We start from the raw sequence: 24,811 nt of genomic DNA on the forward strand, positions 1-24,811 counted from the left end.
ACATATTAACCTGCAGTTGTTCGATTCTCGAACCTGCTTCGACAAAACTAAACAAGCATGACTCAAAAACACTCATCATTATGTAAACTGAATAATACATTACAGTACACCTTCAGTTTTGCAACTAGAAGAATATTGTATTGAACATTACCATATATGATAAGCTGGTAATGCAAATATGTATATATATATATATATATAAAATTATATATATGATTGTAGGTATGAACTTCTCTTCCCCACTAAGTACATATAGCCTGCTAATATGCCCTTGTCAGCCATTATTACTATGAACTAAGATCAATCATCGACATCGCTTACTAGGTACAACTTATTAGACTAACATAGTAGTTTACCCGCTGTTTCGGGTGTCAGGTGCATTGCTTCGCATGAAAATCCTCAGCAGATATCAAACTGGTGACGAGGTGCTTTAGCCTTTGAGCACCAACACCCGGCCTAAGAGTGGTGATGTTTTTTAAACTGTAATCTGGAACTGTCGCACTTCCATTTGCTTGAGTATTGAACCATCCACCTGGCACATATCCATCGGCATTGCAGCCTAAAAGCTCAGAGTCGATCTTGTCAAGAACTGACTCATTCCTCCCAAATTTCCTGGCAAATGGCGCATTACTGTCTACCATGCGCTGGAAGTCATCCATGACGAGGAAATGTGGATGTTGTTTTGGGGGATTGTCCCATGATATGAAGTGGAGATCATGGTTCACAGTAGTGTTCTGAAACTCCTCAGCGTTGCAGATGACAGTGTGGAAATACCCTTCTGGTGAAGAGAGAAAGTTGGCATAATACATAAGGACTGTCCTTGGCAGATTGTCCCAGCCCCATAAAATATATTCGATAAAAGGACGGGAGAGCATCATCCAAGCAGACCCTGAGGAAATTATTGAGCAGAAACCAGAATCAGCAATAAGTTATATGTATAGAGTGTGCGTTCAGATATAGTGACTAAGATTCGTAAACTTTTAGAAGGCAGCTGCCATGAAACATGTTAAAGAACAGCATAAGCAGCGCAGTTTCTACTTTGAAAGCGTAAGATACAACACGTTACAGATCTTGAACCAGATACATGCTCAAATGAGAAGCAGTGGAAGCAGAGATTTTCACCTGTAAACAGCTTATATGCAGTCGGCACGCTCCTCTTCTGTGAGATCCAGAATACATCTGATTTTTGCCGGCTATACAGCCCCGGATCAATTATAACGGGCTTTGCCCTCTGATCCCTGTGGGATTCATGCAATTTAAACCTTTTAGGAGCAGTTATATACAACTTTGCATACTTAGTGTGTCCAACTAATTACTAAAAAAGGAGGAGAGATGAGCCACATACTCCTTCCAGCCAATGTCGCTGGTATGCTCAATGAAATTAAGATTTCTTGGAATGGATGACAAGACATGAAGCAGATCTGTTAGACAAATGCGTAAATCAAGGCGTTAGGATATGACGATGCAGCTTAATCATTTAACCGCTACTCTAAGTTCACCAATAAGAAATCAGCACGGAAGCTAACAGATTGCATGAATGCCGGAGATCACAAACGAAACTACAAAGACTAAACGCGCCCTCGCCCCTCCCTCACTCGTCTTCTTTGTATCACAGAACAATAGCAGTATCCGAATGCTTTTTGGTACAGTTAGCAATGAGCAGAAGCAGTAACAAACTTTTTTCGACAGGGCGATATAATTTTCTAGTACCCTAATTTACGGGGAAGGGAAAGAGCATAAACATTATTCTCGCCAACTGACCTAACCCACGTCTGCCAAAACCAAAAGCGGAAATAATAAGTTATTCAAACTGCTTTGCACCTGCCAAAATAAGCCTGAGAAACCAAGAAATCCAATGCAAGAATACAGAAAATATAGCAAAATCCAATGCATAACCAAAATTAGCAACAAATTAACAAAAAATATAAATTACCAAAAAGCAGAAAAAATAGCAGTAAAAGAATCAGAAAGGCCAAAAATTTACCATCTTGCGTCACCAAAGGATAATCAGAAGCACTCAAATTGATAAACCAATCCCACTCGCCGCCCTCCTTCAACAAAATCGCCGCCGCGTGCAGCGTATTGGTGACCATCGTCGGCCCTCTGTACGTCACCAAATTGGCCCTCACCACCGCCCTGACATTCCCCAGCTTGGCAAACAGTGGCTCCTCCTTCACAAATCTCGCCAAGTCCAGCCGCTCCTCCGCCGACGCCTCCAGGTCCAAATGCACTGCGTACTGATTCCTCGGATGGTACAGCGCTTTCAGCGTCCGCTTCAAGCTGCCGCCGTCGCCGACGGAGCCGGAGATCAAGTAGGCCAATCTGGGAACTGGGTTTTTGGAAGTTTCCGAAATCTTTAGCTTCGATTCCACGAAATGTGGGAGGTGTTTTTTCACACGGGGTCGGTAAAATATTGCGGAAGACGAGCTGGAAGAGGTAAAAACAGTAATGAAGATTAGCAGGGTGGAGAGAAGAAGTGAAACCACCAAGGGTAAAAACCATTTCTTCTTCTTCTGTGGCTTGTTGGTATCCATTGTCGCCGGCGACCAAGCTCACACACAGCAAGTAACAAGAAAAAGAGCCCAAGATTTATTCAGCTGAGAAGGTGAGGAAAAATGGAAGCTTTCTTCATTTGGGGGGTTTGGGTTTCGGCGGCTGAGGGTATGGGGTTGTGCGCCTTGAGAGGGATCTGTGCTGGTGAGAGAGAGAGAGAGAGAGAGAGAGAGAAGAGAGGACAGCGAGAGGTGGTTGGTTGGTGGGGTTTACGGAATGAATGAACATAATTTGGTAAGTGATTAATTTTTCTGTTTATTTGTGTATAAACAATGAGATTCTGAGGGAATGTGGTTGCAGTGGGAATGCAGTAATAGAATACAGTTTTCTTGAGTGACCTTCGGCAGTGAGGTCTTTGGTGAGTCACGTTTAACCCGACTTTTTACGTACAAAATATCATTGTGACGGTATTTAATTCAAATTTACACTTTATACAATAGTATATGTCATCACAAAGATATTTTAACCCAATCATCTGAGGATTGCCCATTGGTTGGAACGAATTTTGAGCTTGTAATCCACACGACATATCCTAAGTTTGATTCCTAACGCGATATTGAATTGTCTCTGTGAGTTTTTTCGACTCTTAAAATGGTGGACTATTGTAGTAAAACTACCAATTGTTCCCTTTTTGAAAAGAAAAAATGATATATTAACCTAGTTAAGCACTATTAGGTAAAATAATTTAATACAAATGAAATGTGTGATTGACGAAATACCGACACAAAAACATTTTCGTTATCAGCAAATTAATCTGGCATGACTTTTTAGGACCGTGTTACTTTAAAAGAAGAATCAACACGCGGTAGTGAATGAACGGCCAGATTGGAGAAGAGAGCTAAATTAGCTGGAAAAGTAATCTTTGTCCCCTGTTAGGTGGGGGCATACATCATAAGCTGTATTTATTCATGCATTGCACTTCTGTTTCAATCATGATTGATTGTACATGGCCTTTTGGAATTTCGCCTGTGCAAATAGAAACCATCGCCTGAAAATGCCTCACGGCCGCCCGGCCGGCCAGTGTAACAACAATGAAATTTTAAACTTTTAACCATACCAGGCAAACGGGTCTTATTTGTGTCGTTATTGTGTCATACATGTTATTTTAACAGATCGTGTCGTATTAAACCTGTTATTTTAACGGATTTTTAACAGGTAACCCGATAACGACTTTACTCATTGTCAGGTCGTGTCGTTTCGTGTTAAGTTAATAGATCATGTAAGAAATTGTCATTGTCTAATGTCTAAACCTTGCAAATAGGTCATGTTCATATCATTTACATGTCACACCTGTTATTTTAATGGGAGACCTGATAAAGACTCAATGACGACCTAATTCGTTAACGTGTTCTTAACGTGTCACCCAATAATGATCCGTTTCATTAACGGGTTGACACGAAATCTATTATTTTCACATTATATCATGTCGGTTAACAAATCGTGCAATAAATTGTCAAACTTAATCTTAACCATTATAATTGTCATCGTGTAACTTTATAAAAAATGGAACATTTTTCTTTTTTTCTGTTTGTTTTTTCTTTTGTAATCATATCCCATTAGAGGTTTTTTTCAGCCCAAAACAAGTGGAATATTGAGTATCTTGGGTTTCTTTCATACTTTGGGCCATTGTCACTTCTCTGGGCAACACACAATTTACAATCTCAAGGCCCATTTGATGTCAACTTCAACAGTAACATAACATGAAATCCATTCATGTCCATATTAAATGGTAGCGTATATTAAACTTATCATACACTGTTATGCGAAAAGGCTTTGTTGTTATTGTTGTTGTATTTCCCATAGCGTTGGTAGAGATAATCACCGTTTAAAGAGAACAACTATGAAAGAGAGAATTATAACTATTTCCGTGATGCGAAGTGAATAAATAACTTGATGTATCAATACTTTACCGTAACGTCTCAGTTGCAGGAAAGTTTTGAACCGTCAAAGACGGTCTAGGAAACAAATGTTATTTTGAAGGAGTCAAATATGGTTGAATGCACCATTGAGTAGTCGGCATGACAACACCTTTTCAACCCACGCAAGGGGAAGAAAACGGGCGTCACCACCTTCCTCTTCCTGACCTGGATCTTCGCCCGTGATTGCGAGCGACCTAATTCTGTCTTTTTCTTTGCCCAACTTCTAAGTCGTCTTAGTCGACACACCTCTTAATCCTTTTCAAAGGTCCTTCATCTGAAACATATAATGGTAATGTAACTGCATTGTCTTGCAACAAATTGAGGATGGAATTTAGAACTAAGAAATTGATTTTGGTCGTTGGATCATTGGTTAAAATTTTAACGGGACAGAAATTTCGACATATATGATACACTAGCGCAATCATAAACAATCTTTTAATTTGGTCTCCTATAAGCACTTGCGTAAAATTTGTGTTTTAATTTTCAATTAAGATATTGGGTGGAATAGTGGAGAAATTTTTCAGTATGTGAAAAAACAAATAACACAATGCTTACTTGCCAACAAATAACATATTACTATGTGAAAAAACTAAATAACATTGTGTTTTTTTTAATTGCGCAATAAAGAAGAATAGGTGGAGATACATTTCTATCATTAAAGTAAAACGTTATTTATTTAATAATATTTTAGAAAAAGATATTGGGTTCGTTTGAAAGAATTTTTAGGATGACTGAAAACATTTTTAGTGAATTTTTTTTAAACCAATATTTAGTAAAAATATAAGTGGATCATAGAAAACACTTTAAAGTGATCCTTGCTAAAAGCATAAATCTGATGTTTCTTCTAAAAAGCATTTAAAGTACTTTTGAAACTTAAAATCAATTTCACCAAAAACGCTTTTATTTAATTTAAAAACGTTTACAAATGAACTCATTGTAGCGGCGTACTTAATGTGAAAAATTCATCATGATGCAGAGTACAATATTTTTCTTTGGAAAGTTGTTAATTACCGGCCTTCACGTCGCCTAATTTTGGCAGGCGTTGAAATAAATTACCATTTTTTGTTATAGTATTTAATTTAATTGGTCCAAAATACCAAATTTCCATTTGTGAAAAACCGATTAAAAATTTAAAATTAAATTAAATTACACAGTATTTTAGTCAACGAATACCTAACACAAACTAAATTACAAAAATACCCATATCTCACAGAGATTACAAAAGCCCAAATTCTGATCCAACTGTAACTCCGCCTCCACCACTCTCCCTACCGCACTGACACATTTTAGAGAGAGAAAGACACATTTTTTAGAGAGAGAGAGAGAGAGTCTCCTCCTTATTTAAATCCCGGTCGTCTGAGAACCCAAATCTAGGGTTTGAGTTTTCAGACTTGAGATCCATTCTAATCAGACCCCGAAATTAGGGTTAGGGTTTTCAGATTCCCAAAAAAATGGCGCTTTCAGAGGGGGTGGTGAAGAAGGTCCTCCTCTCCTACGCCTACGTCGGAATCTGGATCTTCCTCTCCTTCACCGTCATCGTCTACAACAAGTACATCCTCGACCGGAAAATGTACAACTGGCCGTTTCCGATCTCCCTCACCATGATCCACATGGCCTTCTGCTCCTCCATCGCCTTCCTCCTCGTCCGCGTCTTCCGCCTCGTCGACGCCGTCTCCATCTCCCGCGACCTCTACCTCAAGTCGGTCGTCCCCATCGGCGCCCTCTACGCCCTCTCCCTCTGGTTCTCCAACTCTGCCTACATCTTCCTCTCCGTCTCCTTCATCCAGATGCTCAAGGCCCTCATGCCCGTCGCCGTCTACTCCATCGGCGTCGCCTTCAAGAAGGACGCTTTCAAGAGCGACACCATGCTCAACATGGTCTCCATCTCCGTCGGCGTCGCCATCGCGGCGTACGGGGAGGCCAAATTCAACTCTTGGGGAGTTACATTGCAGCTGTTGGCCGTGGCGTTCGAGGCCACAAGGTTGGTTCTGATCCAGATTCTACTTAATGCAAAGGGTATTAGTTTGAATCCGATTACTTCGCTGTATTATGTTGCGCCGTGTTGTTTTGTGTTCTTGTGCGTGCCGTGGGTCATTGTTGAGCTGCCGGTGTTAAGGGAGAGCTCGAGTTTTCACTTTGATTTCGTAATTTTCGGGACGAATTCGCTGTGCGCTTTTGCTTTGAATCTGGCTGTGTTTCTGTTGGTGGGGAAGACCTCAGCTTTGACTATGAATGTTGCTGGGGTTGTCAAAGATTGGCTTTTGATTGCGTTTTCATGGTCGGTGATCAAGGATACGGTGACACCCATCAATTTGATCGGGTACCTGATTGCATTTGGCGGGGTTGCGTATTACAATCATGCCAAATTGCAGGGGCTTAAGGCAGCCGAGGCGCAAAGGAAGTCACAGCAGGACAATGTGGAGGCCGGTAGGTTGTTGGAGGAGAGAGAAGGGGAAGGGAACGGAAAGAAGAGTGAGACTCAGGATTGATTTTCTAACAGATAACGTAAACATTGTATGTGAGAAAGATGAAGATAGCGAATTAGATCAAAGATAATCGAGGACGGAAATGGAAAGCTTGTTACTTGGTCACAGTTAGCAGCTATTGTTTGGGGGTATGTGGTGTTAGACAGTTGTGGTTTACTTACTCTTTATTTTTATATCCAATAGTTCAATTTAGCCGCGTCAATTTCAATTACCAGGGGGTTTGTGTTTGATCATCGCCGTGCGAAATTATAAATGTTTTCAGACTCGTAATTAGTTTACGAGGAGAGCTTAAACTCATTGAGTATATCAATATTAATGTGCCTTATTCTTAGTGTGTTATTTATCCCGGTTTGTTCTTGTATTTTGCCTCTACTCGGTTGAATGCTTGTCAAATTTTGGTTTGGTTGAACACCAATTTTATAGCTGTAGTTCTAGAATTTCTTGCATCTTCCATTTCTTTGATAGCTGTATAGACTTCCAGCGATAAATTGGTCGAAAAAGGCGGTTCGCAGAAATGGATGGATTTGAGATTTCTTCTCAAATTGTTACTGGGTTTTGCTTTCAGGACATTCAGTGCTACGTACTGCTTGTTCTCATAGACGGAAAACAGGTGTTCATTATTACTCCCTGAACTTCAATTCCGGGGAGAATGCAGAAAGAAAAATGAGTGTAAAAACCTAAATTTCGAACTCTCAGACAACGAGAATGGTCAAAAGTCCGTAGAAACAATCGAGCCTGCCCTGATTTATGGTTTTTGCAAGCCATCCGCCATTTTTACATCCTGTCACCTTATTCACAATCCAAACCAGGAGGCTACTGAAGAATAAACCGAAGGATAAGGTACTGAGGAAAAGGCCTGTGCTCGTAGTTTTCACCCCCGTGGGCAATTCCGTTATGATGAAATCAAGCTGCCCGGTGGACATGAAAGCGTTACCAGAACCCACGAGCAAGAACTGTGGGAGCAAGAAGAAAACCCAAATAGGCAGAGGATTCAATCCAACCTCTTCCTCTCACATGGTGCTGCTCTCATCCCAAAAGTTGCTAACACAAGCCCTATTGCCATTTTATTCAGATGGGTGAAATCTGTATTATTGCATTGCAAGCAGAAAAAGAAGAAGTCATCATTTAGAAATAACGTTTTGTATGTGCGGTCCAAATTCACAGCCTAATTTCATAACATTAATTTTGTACATGGCCGGCCTTTGCGTTACTTCATACGAGGCATGATGACGCGGTCGTTGAAAGCGAGAGTGATCATGACGGCTATAAAGAAGACTGTGAGAGATCCGGCCGGGATTTGGAAGTTTCCGATCAACCTATCCATGGTCGATGGTAATTGTTAGGTAACCAAGGCCGTGTTTGGTGCTTAGGAATTCTGATAATTGTTGCCCATATCGAAAGCAGTCTTATCACCATTTTTGACATATGACGTTGTTAGGTAACCAAGGCCGTGTTTGGTGCTTGCTTAGGATTGGATTGCATAAAATAAAATTAAAAAAAAAAACGTGGTCGGCAGGATTCGAACCTGCGCGGGCAGAGCCCACATGATTTCTAGTCATGCCCGATAACCACTCCGGCACGACCACTTGATGTTGGTGGAGTTACAATTTAATCAAATAAATTAAATACACGCTCTTAAATAATTCCCCCCCCCCCCCCCCCCAAAACAAAACAAAATTGAGAAAAGAGTTCCGATGATGATCAATTTTATAGCAGTTAATATTTGGACAACAGCACAATAAAAAATACGTTTCTACTTGTTTGTTTGTATGAATTTGAAGGTTTTTTGTGACTTCATGTACGAATTCTCAAATGATGACTTTTGTTACATCTTTGCGTTTGAATTGATTAATATTTCTTTTGTCGAACTAAGTTGATGAATGTTAGTTCTGTCTCTTCATCGCTGAAACAATTTTGAAAAAAGATTTTGGATGACGAGAGAGAAGGGATGGAGTTAGACCATGTTTTATTTACTAGTGCAGTTTCAACTTATGGTTATGAACAAAATTTAGGACTCGGGAAACAGATATATGGCGTGACTATAAAATCAGGATACGGAAGGCATGTTTCGATTTGTAATGTATTGATCTCGACATATTCAAAGTGTGAGGACAATGAAGATGCAAAATTGGTGTTTCAGTACATGAACGATCTGTAGTTTCTTGGGTGGAAGAAGGCCGAACGATTCATGAAGTTGATCAGTCAAGTCCCAGGACAGCTAGGGTTTTCGTTGCTGCAAAGCCTGCTCGGGGCATGCAAGATACACGAGAACGTAGAGATGGGTGAGAGAGTGTCCGGCGCGCTGATGGGATTGGAACCAACGGAGTCTGATGCTTACGTGCAGATGTCGAACTAGTATGCTGAGAAAGGGGAGGGGACTGGGAAATGGTGGCGAAAAGGGATGAGAGATAGGGAAGTGAGGAAGTTAGGTTTAGCTGGGGGGACACTGGTTGGTGGTGGTTGCATCCGTTTTCGTCGGCCGATACGTCTCACCCGCTTTCCGAAGAGATTTGGAGAATGGCGAAATGCTTAGTATTGGAGATGAAAGCTTTTAGAGTGACAATGGATGCTTTCTCAAGGCCCTCACTGCGGAGAAAATTTTCAGAATTCCCAAAACTTGTGAGAATCGAACACATAAATTTATTTAATTAAAAAGAAAAAATAAATTTAGTGTCAAATTTTATTGGTGGGAAGCACTACGTGGCACAAGTGCTGGAAACTTGAAAATTTTCTCCTCACTGTGAGGGCTTTGAAAATGTACATGTAAAAATTGAGTCAAAAGTAACTACATGATAGTGTACTCTAATTATCCCTCTGTGGCAAAAGTTCAAAGAAAAAAGAAAGGGAAATTCATCTTTTAAGACAACATACATCAATTGTCAACAATTTGAAGTATTTAGCAGTGACAATAAGTCGCGTTTAATTTTATCTATATCGTGTTTGTATTAACTTATAAATTAACCAATACGAAAAAACTTTATAATAAAATATACAATAACTCGTACTATTCATCCGACTAAGAAAAAGTGTAATTTTTTTTTGTCAAAGATAATGCAATCCACTCTACCGAGTATATCACCAAAAAAACAAAAAAGAAGATAAAACTATAAAATCGTGGTCGGCAGGATTCGAACCTGCGCGGGCGAAGCCCACATGATTTCTAGTCATGCCCGATAACCACTCCGGCACGACCACTTGACGTTGACCTTGTGTCAAAAATTTCTTTAATAAGTGCAATATGTACACGTGACACTAACTTCTGTTACAAAATTCGTACAAGTCTCTACGCACCAAGTATTATTTACCCTGCCTCTTTCCTCAGGACGTGAAAATTGGATCATCTCCAGACCTTAGCTTAAGGACCAGAAAATCTGAGCTCTTAGTTTGTGTGAAAGAGAAATCGGATACAATAGTTTGTGTGAGGTGGTGGGAGCCAACATAATGAGTTAATGAGGATTGTCTATTCAATTTAAGTGGTTCGGATTGCCTGGTCCTTGGGCTCCGAACAGTGAAATTCGAAGTGGATCTCTGTCCAAGGACGTAAATTACACCTTTCCACAGACAAGCATTTTCTCTCGAATTGCAGCAAGAATTTTTGAAAGTTTCGACTTTGATTACTTGAAATTACTGGTTTAACCCCTTTATTTCCGACGATAACCATGATTGTGTACAAGATTGCGAAAAACTGCATTAAGGCTCTAAATAAGACAGTAAAAGGGACCAACATGAGGACGGATGACACCACCATACAGAAAACACCATACTTTCAGGAGAAGTGGCATAACTAGACCTTAGCCTAAGGATCTATTTGAACACGAAAACGTTCCAAAACAAAGATCTTTAACCAAAATGTAGCGTCGAAAAAGGGTGCTCATTCAGCTGGAGGAGCTCTATATGCAACCACCAAAACGACATTAGCTACGAGTAAGAACACTGCCTAGAGTGCAAGATACACCGACACACCAAGTAATTTTGATAAAGCCTTACCAATGACCTCACTGAAACAGCAACCGAAGAATAATGCAATCAATCCATGCAAGTTTTTACACAAGATTGTACTTAAACAGCAACACTCAACTCGAATTCATCCAAATATATTTCAGAATCAAGCTCCCAAGCAGTTCGTTAAAAACAAAAATTTCAATACAAAGTGAACATGAAAGGATTTCCTAGTACACAACAACTCCATCAGTCAAAGCCTCTGAAGGCTCTCGCTACAGTCCGAGAGGCCCATCACACCGAGTATGCATTCTGAAATAGTTTAGATAAGGAGCTTCTCAATAGCATCCTGCAGTTCGTCATTTATGATGTTTAGAATACAGAACCAAATCCAGAAATTGTAGTTTAAAACTAGAGCTAAGAGTACCTTGAGTTGTTGTATTTGTGACTTCAATTGACTTCCCTCGTTTGTTGTCACAGAGGCGGCAATGACGGGTCTTGTGACACCACATGCTCGTCCGAGTGCTTGCTTCGAAGGGACAAACACATAGGGCACATTCTGCACAAATTCAAGTCAAATGTTTGTAACATGTTGTATACTAAGTTTTAAAGTTCCAGCATAAAATGTCACGAAAGTTAAAGAGTGCACTACCACGTGATGCTTATTGAAAGGATTGTCGCATATGGGACGTGTACAATCTAAAATGAAATGGGCATAAGCTTTGGTGCATCAATTTAAAGCCGTAGAACACAGCCACAAGCACCAACCAAACATAAGTAATAAATGTGTCTGGTTTGGGTACAATATCAGCAATGCCTACTACAAAAATGGAACATCAAACAATTTGGAAACTACATGAACTACCTCAACTTGCAAATAAAAAGCCAACTATCAAGTCTAAAAAGGTTGTCGTACATGGGACATGTACAGTCTAAAACAAAACGGACATAATCTTTGATGCATCAATGTAAAGCCGTATAACACATCCCAACCAACCAGAAGTAAATACAATCGGTAACGCCTACTACAAATCTGGAACATCAAACACTTCAGAAACTACACGAACTAACTCGACCGACAAATAATACGCCAACTATCAGGCCATAAAGGATACATTTTATCAACCAACCAACCAAAACTTACAATTCACTGAACTACCCCTATATGAGAACCAACACTATCACAATCAACCAACCAACCAAAACTTACAATTCACAATCAAAACGCATTCAAAACACGATAATCTCATCACCGGAAAAAAGAGTACCTTATCCTCAGCCAGCAGGGGAAGGTGAAGAAGAATCTCCAGAGGCTCGGTATCCGCTGCCATCACTATAAACTCCGAAATACCCCTGTTCAAGGTCTTAGTTGCTGAAGAAAGTTGACAACCCAAATGTCAAATTCCTCAAAATTCCAAGTCCCAAGATTCACACAAAAATGATAAAGAAAAATGGACTAAAAAGCAGAAGCATTCGGGTGAGTACCTTCATTCGCGCCCTTTTTGAGCTGCTTGTAGTTAGCAGCTTGCTGAACCAGGTCGAGTATGGTGATCGTCAGCTGCGCATCGGCCAACGGGTACGCCTTCGGGTTCACTGCCTCTCCGGTCTGCAATTACAGTCAAACACAATAAAAATAATCAATTCAGAAACCCTAATCGATCGATTGAAAGCCATAAGAGAAGATCAGAGTTGAAGAACGAGATGGTACCATTGTGTGCCGTCGTCGATATCGAGGGAGCAGAGAGGCTAGGGTTTTTGACGCGCACCGAATTAGGGTTTAAGGAGGAGAGCGTTCGCCATTTACGGCCGGGAAATTTATAGAGGAGGTTTATGGGCCGCCGTCGTTTATACCGAGCGTAATGCACTAGAGTTTGTGGGCCCATTACGGAGCATCGGGCTAATCTTGTGTTGATTTTGGACCGGTCCATTTTGATTATATTTTATAATAAATTTAGAAAAAAGTCACTTCGAGAACTAATGAATGATAACAAACACTTAGCTTTATCTTGTTAAGTGAGATCGGCTAAAATTTTAATGTTTTATTTGAAAACATTAAACTACGCCAGTAATACAATACATGCAAACTTGATAATTAGATTGATTACATGATCAATTTAATCCATACTAACATTTGCCTACACATTTTGTGTGTATAAACATATTTTTTTAGAAAATGAGAAGGGGAGAGAGAGAGAACATGGGGGTGGGAGATTTTTTGTTTTTGATTTTATTTATTTATTTTTTAATATTAGAGGTATTTTAATATTACATGTATGTGAGGTTTTAATAAAAAGCACTAAAATTTAGACCTGTAAAATTATATTATTGCCTATCATTTTTTTTGTGTGATAGAAGATTAATTTGTCTTTTCACCTTCTTTTGGTTGACAAATAGGGTTTCATTAATTAGTAAAGATAAGAAGAGAAAGTTAGCAGTTTGTCATGATTTTGTTAAAGGTGTCGTACGAGGGGAATAGGGTGAGTTATTGAATTTTTTTCATTTTCATTTCCTATTTCCTAAAAATAAAAAGGGTGATGCCAGTGACTTAAATCATAATTCGTAGATCACTTGATGTGGTAATTGATGATTGAACTTTTAATTTAAATTATTTAATAACGTATCTAAACCCTCACATCACGTATTCGACTAGTCTAAAAATCATCGCGTGACGTGGCTGTCTATGTCCAGGTGGCGAAACATGATTTGGCTGGTGACAAACACCGCAGCCATTGCTTTCAGGCAGACGCTTTCTCGCTTCTCCTACTGTAAGATCCCTCTAGGTCGACGGAATCAAAATTATCAAAACCAAATACCAAATTTGCACCCCGTAATCTCTCTACTTTTCGCAGCTGCTCAGATTCAGAAGCAATGGGGTGGTTCGGGGAGACCCTGGACTCCATCAAGTCCATTCAGATCAGACAAGCTCTTTCCCAAGCCGTCACTCTCGGTCCGTATATATCTACACACACACATATATATATATATATATATTATGTATTTGTATATGTATTTACATGTATATATGTTTCAGTAGCTTTTTGGTTTGGGGTCAATGAAGATTGCAGCTAAGGTGTTTGATATAATGCTTCAGGGTTGATTGTGACGTCGGCATTGATTATATGGAAAGGGTTGATATGTATGACTGGGAGTGAATCGCCTGTGGTGGTTGTACTATCTGAAAGCATGGAGCCTGGATTTGCAAGGGTGAGTTGAGCTCAGTTGTTTTGTTAAAGTTCTGTTTTTCTTTGTACCCAAGATTTGTTTATGTGTTTTAAGCCTTTTATTTTAGTCCAGAAGTGTCAATTAAGCATGTTTCAAGCAAAAAGTTAAGGGATTGAGGTTAAATTTGGCATGTAGATTATAAGAACTACTAGTCCATGGAGGGCTAAGGTGATGCATCTTGAAATCCTAATTGCCGTGGTTCTGCTACATCGCAAGGAACAATTGTGAGGAATAGCCATTCTAGAACAATGATTCGGGGTAAGAATAAGAAAAAAGTAAAAGTGACGAGATGCGAGGGAAAAACTTTTGTTTAACATTTCTGGAAAAACCACCTATTTGTTCATTTACCAGGTTCAGCATGAAATTATAAATAAGCTCTACCAAGGATACGATAAACGGAATAAAACCATGCCTTTTACCTGGTTTGAACAATTACTCACTATGTTTTATAGTTGTAAAAGAAATTGGGGGTCGGGGTATTAAGTGGTTAATTTCAATTTGCTGAAAAGAATTGTACACGAGATTCTTCCAAACGGTATATATATACGAATGTATTAGTATAGTGGTATTTCCTTTGAGATTGAGGTGCTAAGAGGCCTAGTGAATATGCTGACTATTTTCATTCAATGGGCGTGATGGTTTCTTGATTTCGGGTCATTTCAAGTTTCAACATTGAAATTTTTAATGAACAACCAGTACTATGGTTGCAATGCATTTGGTCCTGGTTGCCCCAATTGATGCAACTCTTCCTTGGAGAACCATTTTACCGTGGTATCACTTGCAGACTTTCAGTTATACAATTTATGCGCCCTTTGGTTTTAGTACGTAGCGTGCTTAACTGTTGCATTGCCTCATCTTTGCTTTTCTTTTAAGTTTTGGTATCTCATATTACCATTGAACATGCACAAAAATGTGGGCTTTCATTTTCTTTTTTCAATTGTTTGCTGACATCATGATATCTTTCAGGGTGACATTTTGTTCTTGCATATGGGCGCGGATCCTATTCGTGCAGGAGAAATCGTGGTGTTTAATGTGGATGTATGTCCTTTTTATGCTATTCCTCCTCCAGTTCATTCATTTCAAACTTTCTTACATGTCCAATCCATTGATATGAGCGTCATTTAGTATCATACTTTGTTATTATTTTTAACCTTTCTGAAATTTATGGACCAAGCATTGAATGATTAGTTTTCAATGCTGGAGGTGGTGCAACTCTCTTGGTCTGTCGGTGACTCGGTATAGAGTAAATGTTTTAACAGAGAAGATATGGCACTGGGCAATATCTTAGCTATGAAATTCAGTTCTTAATTATTGAGCTGCTTTCATTCCATTGATAATTCCAAAAGTACCTTTTGGGTCAGGCTGCTGGCCTATGTATGTCTTTTGTTGTGTTTGTACTTCTTCTTACGGTTTTTTGCTTGTTCTCCAGGGACGTGATATTCCAATTGTTCATCGAGTAATTAAGGTAAGAAATTAGAATCATGGGTTAATATCTAGATGAAGCTAACCATCTGAGCAAAAGGTTGGCTGTGATAGCATCTTCTTTCATGCTCGTTGAGTCTGTTTAATGATAATAATGGCCATTTTCTGTTAGGTTCATGAGGACAAAGATACTGGAGAAGTCTATGTCCTCACAAAAGGTACTGTTTTCTTTTATAAACAAAATGATTAGACCATTTTAATCTGTGTTCCTGTCACTTGTTCACGATAAATCATCTGCAGTTGTATTGTCCATGTAATTTATGAAGATAGGAAATGAAACAAAGTCTTGAAGTGCTTAGATGAAGGTGTAGTTGCACTTGCACGTGATAAAGTTCAAGGATTTGAATATGTTTTGATACTTATGATTCTGTTTATCATTTTATATTCTATGGTTTAGTCATTGTCGTTTTGATTTACTATTTTGCAGGAGACAATAACTTTGATGATGACAGGAGCCTGTATGCTCGAGGCCAGCGGTGGTTGAACCGACGCCATATCATGGGGAGAGCTGTTGGGTATTCTTCTTTCGTATTTTGAAATTCATTTTTTAATCTGTTTGGTAAAACTTTTATAGCTGTTAGGTAAGTTAATAACTGTGACATAAGTTAGAACAATGTAAAGACGATTAGAATACATTATTTTTGCTGGAAATCGGAATACATGTTCCAGTTATGTATGTATTGAACGTCGATGCATCTAACATCAGCTGTACACTAACATAAGGGTTGATTTACCTCTACAATGGTCGGTTTTGCATGCATTTCAGCACAGTACTTATATCTGCCTAAACCCTGAAGTTATCTTGTCAAAAGGGTTAATATATGTTAAAATTTATTTGGTTCTCTGAAGGTTGAGTTGAACATGGGAGATTTTTTATCGTGCTTATATCTGCATCTTTACCTTCTTTATCCTCGAAAAGAAAGGTTTCACTAAAAGAAGAATGCAGTCATTTTCTGCCACAGATACATATATAATATACGAAGTGTATTCATATACATTTTTGGTTCCTCTGCAGGTTTTTGCCTTACGTTGGCTGGGTGACAATTATCATGACAGAAAGGCCTATAATCAAGGTTTGCTTTTACACATCCTTACATTCTTCAGATTTTCTTCTAATCATGCATTATTACTCACTCAGAAACGTATTTTTATATAACACGTTGGCGGAATCTTGTTGTTCGATTAGAAGGTTAAGGGCTGGTTTGGTATTGCTGTGTTTTGAAAAAAAACTGCTGTGAGAATAAGCGGCTGTGCTGTGAGAATAAGCGGCTGTGAAATAAAGCCAGTAGAGTGTTTGGTAAACTTTTTTGTGAAAGTGCTTTTGGAAAAAAAAGCAGGATGATAGTGTGTCTTTTCATTAAAGGAGCACTGTAGCTCCGTGTGCTTTGAAAAAACTGGCTTTTTTTCAAAGCAGCAAATAGCAGCTTCAGCTTTTCCTTTGATTTTCAGCTTATTCTCACAGCAGCTTCCAAAATAAGCCATTTTTTTTCAGTTTACCAAACACAAAAATGACCCTCAGCTTTTTTTCACAGTGACTTTTTTTAAAATCACCTCAATCCCAAACGGGGCCTAAGTGTTGTCTCGCGTGTTTCTTTCTCGCAGTACGTTCTCATAGGGGCGCTGGGATTGCTGGTCATAACCTCCAAGGATTAGAGATGCAACTGCAGAGAGCCAGATACAAGTTTATTTTCTGAAGCAGGAGAGAGAGAGAGAGGCCAGTTGAATTAAAACTGTAATTCACATTCGATCTTTACCCCTTACAATGTTGCAATTTGCTCAATGATCATTTTCATTTCTTTATTTCCTTTTTCAAATCAAAGAAAGGGGAATGCGGAGTCAAATTCTTGTCACGAGCGATGAACATTTGAGACTGCTTTAGTAAGAAACACTTTTGCTCATAAACGCTTTTAGCGTCGCCATAAGTAAATCCCAAACCGGCCCAATATCTACAGCTGGGAAACTAGAAGTCCCCATTGCTCAATTTATTGCTTAAACTAGTGTATTGAACATGATACGTAACATTAACAACAGCAAAGCTCTCATATGAGCTCATCGCGACCGTGGTTACGCATACATAGCAAGCACTAGTTAAATCACAGACAATTTAACACAAAGTCGTTGTGCATCATATATAGGACTAGAGAATACAAAACGTGCGCAGGCGCTGCAGCTGCTGTCAATTTTCATCATGTAGGACTCCAAAATTTGCAGCTGTTATCCTTCGCATTTTGCTCCGTGCGCATGGTCCGCAACAAGAATACTGAAAGACTGGCACCAAACAAGCAGTCTGCACCAGAGAACAAGAATGCAAAGCACTTTGTTACAATTTTGATAACAAGAGACATATTACATTTTATTCATGTAAAAGCCGAAAAACAGTTGAATATCAGAGTGCGCAACGAACAAGACTAACAAGAATAATAAGAATATTATTAATAAACGAGAATGCCGAAACGGCTACAAAACCCTAAAAGACTACATTGTGACTAACTTATTTCTCAAACTAAATTACAAGGTCTATTTATAGAGAACTAAACCTAATAAACCCTAACTCGGATGGGCTAGGCCAAAATCCTAAACTAACAAGCAAAACTCAAATACTAAAAATAAACCTAAATACTAATATTTTCCAACACCCCCGTCAAACTCATGGCGGTACATGACATGAGTTTGCCAAAGTAGATATGAATGCAAAACTCCAAATTCCAGTGCCGATGTCGATGCCGATGCCGATGCCGATGTCGATGTCGATGCCAATGGCAATACCAATATCAATGTAGATGCCAACTTCCGAACAAACAAACAAAAAATCCAACCAATTTTTTTTTCCCTTTGCCCGCATGGGCCTCAAACAAGCAACCAATTTTTTCTTGTTTCTTCCTTTTTTTTTTTTTTACTCCCCTTTTATTCCTTCTTTTTTCATTCCATTCTACTTTTTCCTCTTTTTTCCTTTGCAACAATACAGACTTGCGGATACTCCTGCAGGCTGCGGCGTTCAAAAGTGCAGAAGTAGAGTCACAGGACAAAAAACGAACGAACAATTTTTTTCTTCTTGCAAACAATCAATACCAACTAACAATTTGAACACGAACAAGAACGGAAACAAGCAAACATATACCAACCCGAAGCAGATTAAATCCCGAAGGATTAAACCTGCTCTGATACCAAGTTGAATATCAGAGTGCGCAACGAATAAGACTAACAAGAATAATAAGAATATTATTAATAAACGAGAATGCCGAAACGGCTACAAAACCCTAAGAGACTACATTGTGACTAACTTATTTCTCAAGCTAAATTACAAGGTCTATTTATAGAGAACTAAACCTAAGAAACCCTAACTCGGATGGGCTAGGCCAAAATCCTAAACTAACAAGCAAAACTCAAATACTAAAAATAAACCTAAATACTAATATTTTCCAACAAAAACAACCATCATACGATGAGGATAAAATAGCAACGAGTCAACACAAACACTGAAGCCAGAGCATTAAAAAAAGACTTTAACGAAAAGCTTCAAGTACTGTTCACTTTAACGAAAAACCACATTTTTACACTAAAAAGTCAATCTTGATACTATTCACTTTACCCTTTAGTTTGTCCTTATCGTTAAAACTCAAAATTTTCAAGCTCTTTTCATTAGCTTTCCTTAAAAAACACGGCATGCTAACTTCTCGCTTCAAACACAACACAAACCTAACTCAACTTCAGATTGGCTCCAAATAGTTGAAAAATAAATACAAGCAAATCTTTCATTCAATTATGCATATATTTCATGCTATCAATCCACACAAGTACACAAAAAGAAGAAAAAAACACTGAAAGAACCATCATTTTGTTTGAAACCGTAGATTAGTAAACGAGTGGAAGTGTCATCAAACTAGCATACAAAACTTAGCAGTCAAGTGAAGTAGCATATCACTGAGAGAAGAATGGGTAAAAGGGTGCTGAGATGAGGCATAACACGAAAATTCATGAAAACACCACACATATGAGATGGCTTTACAAAATGATTCATCCTTTCAGAAACTTAATTGTCATCTCTGTCTAAAACTCAGACTTGGGAGTTTTTTTCAGCAAGAGATAGTATAGATGATAACACATTGCTAGAGCTAAGAGATTAACAGATATAGATTCCATAACCCGATCACACATAGAACGTTAGCTTGCGCCATTATCAACATAAACGTAAAAATGTAATATCTGGTGAAGTATTACAGTGAGGAGCAAGATGAAATATCTGGTGTTTTAATGCTTATAGTTTGTATCATGAGAGAACAAAAAACAAGATCACTTATTGCACATTTCCACGCTAGTTTTCCCAATAAAAGACAGAACTTTACATCATCTAAAAGAAAAATATGGCAGGATAAAATGGACCTTTGGTTCAAGAGTTTAAGCTGCAGTCTCAAACTTCTGCAGCATGTCACAATGTGGTGTTTCGCGAATAAATCCCCACTGGCGGCGCTGCATCTCAAGCCGACAGTTCTGGGAAAGAATGTTGAAGAATTCTCTCTCAACCCGGTGTTCTAGATTGACACGCTCCGAGGTACCTGGCGGGAACTCTTGCTCAAACTTGGTTGACTTAACATAAAAATTCACACCCTTCTCCGTAGTAACGCGGTATTCGTAGGGATAGGACCTCGAAAGAGCATAGATAGGCTCAGAAGACGGCATGAAGCTGACAAGCAGAATAAGCAACACTGGCAGCAACTGAATTAGAATCCGGATATTGGACCCACCAGAGCCATGGTCACCACCCCTCTGCCCCATTCCGTTGTGCCCAAAACTGAATCCCCGGAACTGGGTTGCCGGAGCCATTCCTCCTCCTCCAAAGAAAAAGTTCCTAAAGATCTCCTCGGCATCGACATCCGCATCATAGAAGCCATTAAATCCATTAAATCCATGTGCTCCATGTTTGGTAGCACGTCTCTCGTACACCGGCTCATCTGAGCCCATAACATCATACTTTTTCCTGCCCTCTTGATTGCTAAGACACTGAAACGCCTTCGAAACGGACTTAAACGCTTCCTCAGCTCCCGGTGCCTTGTTCTTATCGGGATGAACCTTCAAAGACAGTTTTCGATAAGCCTTTCGAACATCTTCAACGGTGCAACTCCTTTCCACCCCCAAAATCTCGTAGTAATCCTTCTTTTTCTTCAGTTGTCTCACCATCGCAATCTGCTCCTCTGTGTACGACGCAGCTGCCGACGGTTTAGGTGACGAAGACCCAGTCGCCGTAGCCCTCTGGCGAACCGATGGTTGATCGAACGGCTTAGCTGAACCCAACCCAGATGGCCCATTGGCAGACCCACCAGCATCCGAACCCGAATGAGGATTGCAATTTCCGTCAATCGACGACAAGAGATCGTCGACGGGCAACGCCGGATCGAGACGGCGAGCTTTAGTCAGGAATTTTACGGCACGGCTTCGATCCCCAGCTTCCAAAGCATCCTTCCCAATTCTGAAGCATTTCAAGGCATCGTCTTTGTTTCCATCCATCTCGAAATTTTCCCAGAAGACAAAAACAAAGAATTCCCAGCAAATATTTTCCCGGAAAACTAGTACCCCATAGAAATTGAATTCAATTAGATTACAAAACTGAAGAAAAATTGGGAAATTTTGACTTACGAGGGAGATGAATCCGAAGGAGATATGTGCCCGGGATGAATCAATTACTGGGTATTGGAGAATTTGATCGATTTAGGGTTTCATGATGAGGGAGGTTTGGGGAGGAGTCCGACTTGGTTGGGGATTTTGGGGGAAAATTGATTTATTAGTGGGAAGTGGTGGTTCTTGACTCTTCTTTTATAGTTTGGTACCTTCATGTGGTTTTGAGGACGGTTGAAAGTCGTTACAGTTTCCCAATTTATATAAGCCCAAACATTCAGCAACAAAAGGCCCATTTGTCCCACTTGTCCGTAGGAATATTGATATGAAACGGAGAAGTCAAGGTGACGGTGATTTAAATCAATCATGCTTTTGTTTGTGAGAAATTCAAACCAACCCTGTAACGCTATTAGAAAATCTTATAACATACGACATCATTTTATTGATGGTGATTTAAATCAATCATGCTTCTGTTTGTGAGAAATTCAAACCAATCCTGTAATGCTATTAGAAAATCTTATAACATATGGCATCATTTTGTTGATGATGATTTAAATCAATCATGCTTCTGTTTGTGAGAAATTCAAACCAACCGTGTAACGCTATTAGAAAATCTTATATGGCATCATTTTATTGATTGAAAACGTCACATTAGCTTTTCGGGAAGAATAATTTACTTGGCATGGAAAGCGACGATAAATGTATAATTGTGACATGAAAGTCGTTTTCCTTAGGGGTAATAAGAGGCTATTTGATAATTACTTTGTTTTCAGTTTTTAGATAATCATTTTATTTTGCTATTTATTTCCAATTTAAAAAAAAAAAAACTGAACGAAATGTTGAAAATTCAAGGTCAACATTTGAAACTCAAGGAAGTAATTTTCAGTTTTTGATTTTTTTTAAATAGTTACCAAATAAGATTTCAGTTTTCAGTTTCAAAAAACGTGAAAACAAATCGAAAACAAAATCGTCCATAAGTTTTTCTCAAAGTTGTAAGATTAGATGGCCCAATTGGCCCAGTCCTAGATCCAGATGGCCCAATCCAAGTGTTTTTTTCGCTAAAAAAATTTCGTCTTTATTCATAAACCCTAAACCCCTAAACCTGAAGTTATTACCTTTCTTCTTTCTTCAGCTCTCAAGTCGCGAGCTGCAGAACCAAAAGAGGTCGCAGCAATGGAGATCCCGCAGCAGCAGCAGCAGCAGCAGATTCAAGTCGATCTGGGTAATCTCATGGCCTTCGACCCTCATCACAGCTTCCCCTCTAACCCCTCCTCCAGGTAATTATTTTATATTTCTCTTGTTTTTGGTTTTTTTTTTTTTGGGTATAATTCTGGGTTTGTAACTGTTTGTGCTCTGAGAAATTAATTGAAAATATAATTTTGGAAATTGGGTTTATTATTTGGATTAGTCCCTAGTAAAGTTGCAGTCTTTAAGTGAAATAGTGAATTTTTTACACTATACTGATAGGTTTTCTTTCAGTGGGTGAAATTCTGATTTGGTTTTTTGTTTTTGGTTTTTATTAATTTAGGGAGGAATTAGTGAAGGAATGTATAGCGAAAGGGACTGAGTTGGTTCAAGCTATTGCAAATAGTCTTTTCAACTTACCTTCAACTGAAGATATAGACGGTCCAATTGTGCAATTGCCTCGTCCCGAAACGAAACTGCCAAGACAGAAGCATGTAAGTCGTTCCTCTTAGTTTATGATTCTCCAACGATGTTTTTTGTTTTATAGGTTTGATCATGCATATTAACATTGGATAGTGAATACATGATTCACAATCTGTTGTTCGAAAAGAAGTAGAATGGTAGTTTTAGGTAACTGTCGAAATTTTTGTTGATCCCCCTTTTGTGCTGCCAATTTACGGTTCCTCTCATGGAAATTGGTCGACTAGAATGCTAGCATATGCAGAAGGGCTGTTGATGCTGCTGGTTTTTCTGTAACCAAATTAAGAGTTGCTATTGTATTCTTAGCATAAATAAATGTCTGACTACCAATGGCATATTCTTTTGTTCTCTGCAGCTGCCAGTGCCTAAACCTCCAACGAAATGGGAAACTTTTGCCAAAACAAAAGGTTAGTCATTACTGTATGAGTCGAATAGTACCTGTGTTCTGTTTCTTTTTTCTTTCGTCTTTCCCCTTCTCTGTTTAGAGTTTCTCATGTGGGCATTTGGGCCTTGAGAAATATAGTTTGATTAAAGATTTTGAGAAATTGGATTATCCTTAAGCTGAACTTATGTGTTGGTTACATTATTTTGATATGTATTGCAGGTATCAAGAATCGTAAAAGAGACAAGATTGCATATGATGAGCCGACTGAAACTTGGAAACGTCGCTTTGGATATGATCGTGCAAATGATGAGAATAGTGTACCTATCATTGAGGCGAAGGAGACTGATGGTAATTGTTTCACAATTTTTAAAGCTTTCAGAAAGTCATTATTTTCTTTTGTAAGCACTGAAATGCATGATTTACCTTGTCAATATGATGCGAAAGTTATCTTTCTGCTCTCGTTACTTTTTTTCAGTGCCAGGGGAAGATCCTTTTGCTAAAAGGCAAGAGGATAAAAAGAAAAGAGTTGAAAAACAAGACAAGAATAGGTTGCAGAACTTGAAGCAAGCTGCAAAAGTTGGTGCTTTACCAAGGTTTGCCCTTCTACTTCTCCATGTTATTCAAAACATAGATGGCTCGTCACTAGTTAAAGTAGAAAACCAGTTAGCTGCTTAGACATCCAATTTGGCAATCGATAACTACAAAACGATATAAGCTAGCGTTTATATTGGAAATTCACACTTTGGGAAAGTTTCAGTGACCTTAGATGTTTCTTTTCCATTGCAACAGCATAATCTAACTAAACTCTTTCACAGCCATGTTCAACTGGCTGCCACACGATTGCCCATAACGGGAACCCAGTCTACAACGAAGAAGTTTTCTAAAGATGAACTGGGTAATGTAGCTGGAATAGCAGCAACTGCAACAGCCAGTGGTGGTAAGTTTGACAAGAAATTGCCAGGTGAAAAACCTCCTAAACATAAAGGAAAGTTCCGCAAGGTATGTATTTCTCATCCTAGCCACGTTCAACTGTTTGTCGCCCATCACAATAAACTGATAAATGTACTTGCCCCTTATTCTTTCGGCATTTGCATTCAGTTTTTACCAGTTGTAGAAGGAAAAGGGAAACACTCGCAAGAGCAGGAACAAACAGATAAAGTACTGAACAAGCTAATCTCTAAGAATTCCCATGGGATATTTAACGTTGACAAGGTTCATCTCTTTCGATGTCAAATGGTTTTCTGCTGCAGTATTCATCCGGTTTGAGTCCCTCTTATTAATTGAATTTTTGTGACACAGGCTGTTAACATGTACAACGTCAAGAAGGACAAGAAGCGAAAGAACAAGCCAGGGATGTCCTCGAGCACGTTAAAACCGAAGAAGAACATCCAAAAGAAGCCATTAAAGAAGGGATCTTCATCGAAAGGAAAGGGAAAGTGAATGTATTATTAATGTCACCGATAAGCTATTGGAGTTTTGATGTAGGTTTTACAAGTTTAATCATTTGGAATCGAAGATTATTATGCAAGACTTCTTTATTTTTCAGGAGC

The 24,811-nt window shown here is 38.9% G+C and overlaps 6 protein-coding genes and 2 non-coding genes across 8 annotated transcripts; 3 read left to right on the forward strand and 5 right to left on the reverse strand.

Annotated features, from left to right (window-relative positions):
• Positions 1 to 58: 58 nt before the first annotated feature.
• On the reverse strand, positions 59 to 2,764 carry LOC126593151 (beta-glucuronosyltransferase GlcAT14B-like). The gene is made up of 4 exons (XM_050259063.1): positions 1,985 to 2,764; positions 1,346 to 1,421; positions 1,123 to 1,238; positions 59 to 889 (listed from the first exon to the last, which is right to left on the reverse strand). Exons 1-4 carry the CDS (start codon positions 2,532 to 2,534, stop codon positions 372 to 374), a joined length of 1,260 nt encoding a protein of 419 aa, XP_050115020.1. The 5' UTR covers positions 2,535 to 2,764; the 3' UTR covers positions 59 to 371.
• Positions 2,765 to 5,700: 2,936 nt separating this feature from the next.
• LOC126593183 (probable sugar phosphate/phosphate translocator At4g32390) lies at positions 5,701 to 7,297 on the forward strand. Its single transcript, XM_050259110.1, has one exon. The coding sequence runs from the start codon at positions 5,924 to 5,926 to the stop codon at positions 6,959 to 6,961; it is 1,038 nt and encodes a 345-aa protein (XP_050115067.1). The 5' UTR covers positions 5,701 to 5,923; the 3' UTR covers positions 6,962 to 7,297.
• Positions 7,298 to 8,462: 1,165 nt separating this feature from the next.
• TRNAS-AGA (transfer RNA serine (anticodon AGA)) lies at positions 8,463 to 8,544 on the reverse strand. The gene has a single exon. It is a non-coding gene; the product is annotated as a tRNA-Ser (tRNA).
• Positions 8,545 to 10,071: 1,527 nt separating this feature from the next.
• TRNAS-AGA (transfer RNA serine (anticodon AGA)) lies at positions 10,072 to 10,153 on the reverse strand. The gene has a single exon. It is a non-coding gene; the product is annotated as a tRNA-Ser (tRNA).
• Positions 10,154 to 11,031: 878 nt separating this feature from the next.
• On the reverse strand, positions 11,032 to 12,767 carry LOC126593209 (uncharacterized). Its single transcript, XM_050259181.1, has 5 exons — positions 12,606 to 12,767; positions 12,383 to 12,503; positions 12,166 to 12,269; positions 11,325 to 11,456; positions 11,032 to 11,246 (listed from the first exon to the last, which is right to left on the reverse strand). The coding sequence occupies exons 1-5, from the start codon at positions 12,606 to 12,608 to the stop codon at positions 11,220 to 11,222; spliced, it is 387 nt and encodes a 128-aa protein (XP_050115138.1). The 5' UTR covers positions 12,609 to 12,767; the 3' UTR covers positions 11,032 to 11,219.
• An 860-nt stretch (positions 12,768 to 13,627) lies between these two features.
• On the forward strand, positions 13,628 to 17,401 carry LOC126593208 (uncharacterized). The gene is made up of 8 exons (XM_050259165.1): positions 13,628 to 13,844; positions 13,989 to 14,101; positions 15,086 to 15,157; positions 15,549 to 15,584; positions 15,714 to 15,759; positions 16,029 to 16,116; positions 16,617 to 16,674; positions 17,204 to 17,401. The coding sequence occupies exons 1-8, from the start codon at positions 13,766 to 13,768 to the stop codon at positions 17,252 to 17,254; spliced, it is 543 nt and encodes a 180-aa protein (XP_050115122.1). The 5' UTR covers positions 13,628 to 13,765; the 3' UTR covers positions 17,255 to 17,401.
• Positions 17,402 to 17,548: 147 nt separating this feature from the next.
• LOC126593177 (chaperone protein dnaJ 49-like) lies at positions 17,549 to 21,405 on the reverse strand. The gene is made up of 2 exons (XM_050259098.1): positions 19,982 to 21,405; positions 17,549 to 17,888 (listed from the first exon to the last, which is right to left on the reverse strand). Exon 1 carries the CDS (start codon positions 21,101 to 21,103, stop codon positions 19,997 to 19,999), a length of 1,107 nt encoding a protein of 368 aa, XP_050115055.1. The 5' UTR covers positions 21,104 to 21,405; the 3' UTR covers positions 17,549 to 17,888; positions 19,982 to 19,996.
• Positions 21,406 to 22,301: 896 nt separating this feature from the next.
• On the forward strand, positions 22,302 to 24,806 carry LOC126593191 (ribosome biogenesis regulatory protein homolog). Its single transcript, XM_050259122.1, has 8 exons — positions 22,302 to 22,488; positions 22,740 to 22,890; positions 23,232 to 23,283; positions 23,481 to 23,609; positions 23,737 to 23,854; positions 24,077 to 24,260; positions 24,360 to 24,473; positions 24,561 to 24,806. Exons 1-8 carry the CDS (start codon positions 22,385 to 22,387, stop codon positions 24,699 to 24,701), a joined length of 993 nt encoding a protein of 330 aa, XP_050115079.1. The 5' UTR covers positions 22,302 to 22,384; the 3' UTR covers positions 24,702 to 24,806.
• Positions 24,807 to 24,811: the final 5 nt, after the last annotated feature.

This window comes from Malus sylvestris, chromosome 2 (genome assembly GCF_916048215.2).
Source record: "Malus sylvestris chromosome 2, drMalSylv7.2, whole genome shotgun sequence".
Classification (NCBI taxonomy): domain Eukaryota; kingdom Viridiplantae; phylum Streptophyta; class Magnoliopsida; order Rosales; family Rosaceae; genus Malus; species Malus sylvestris.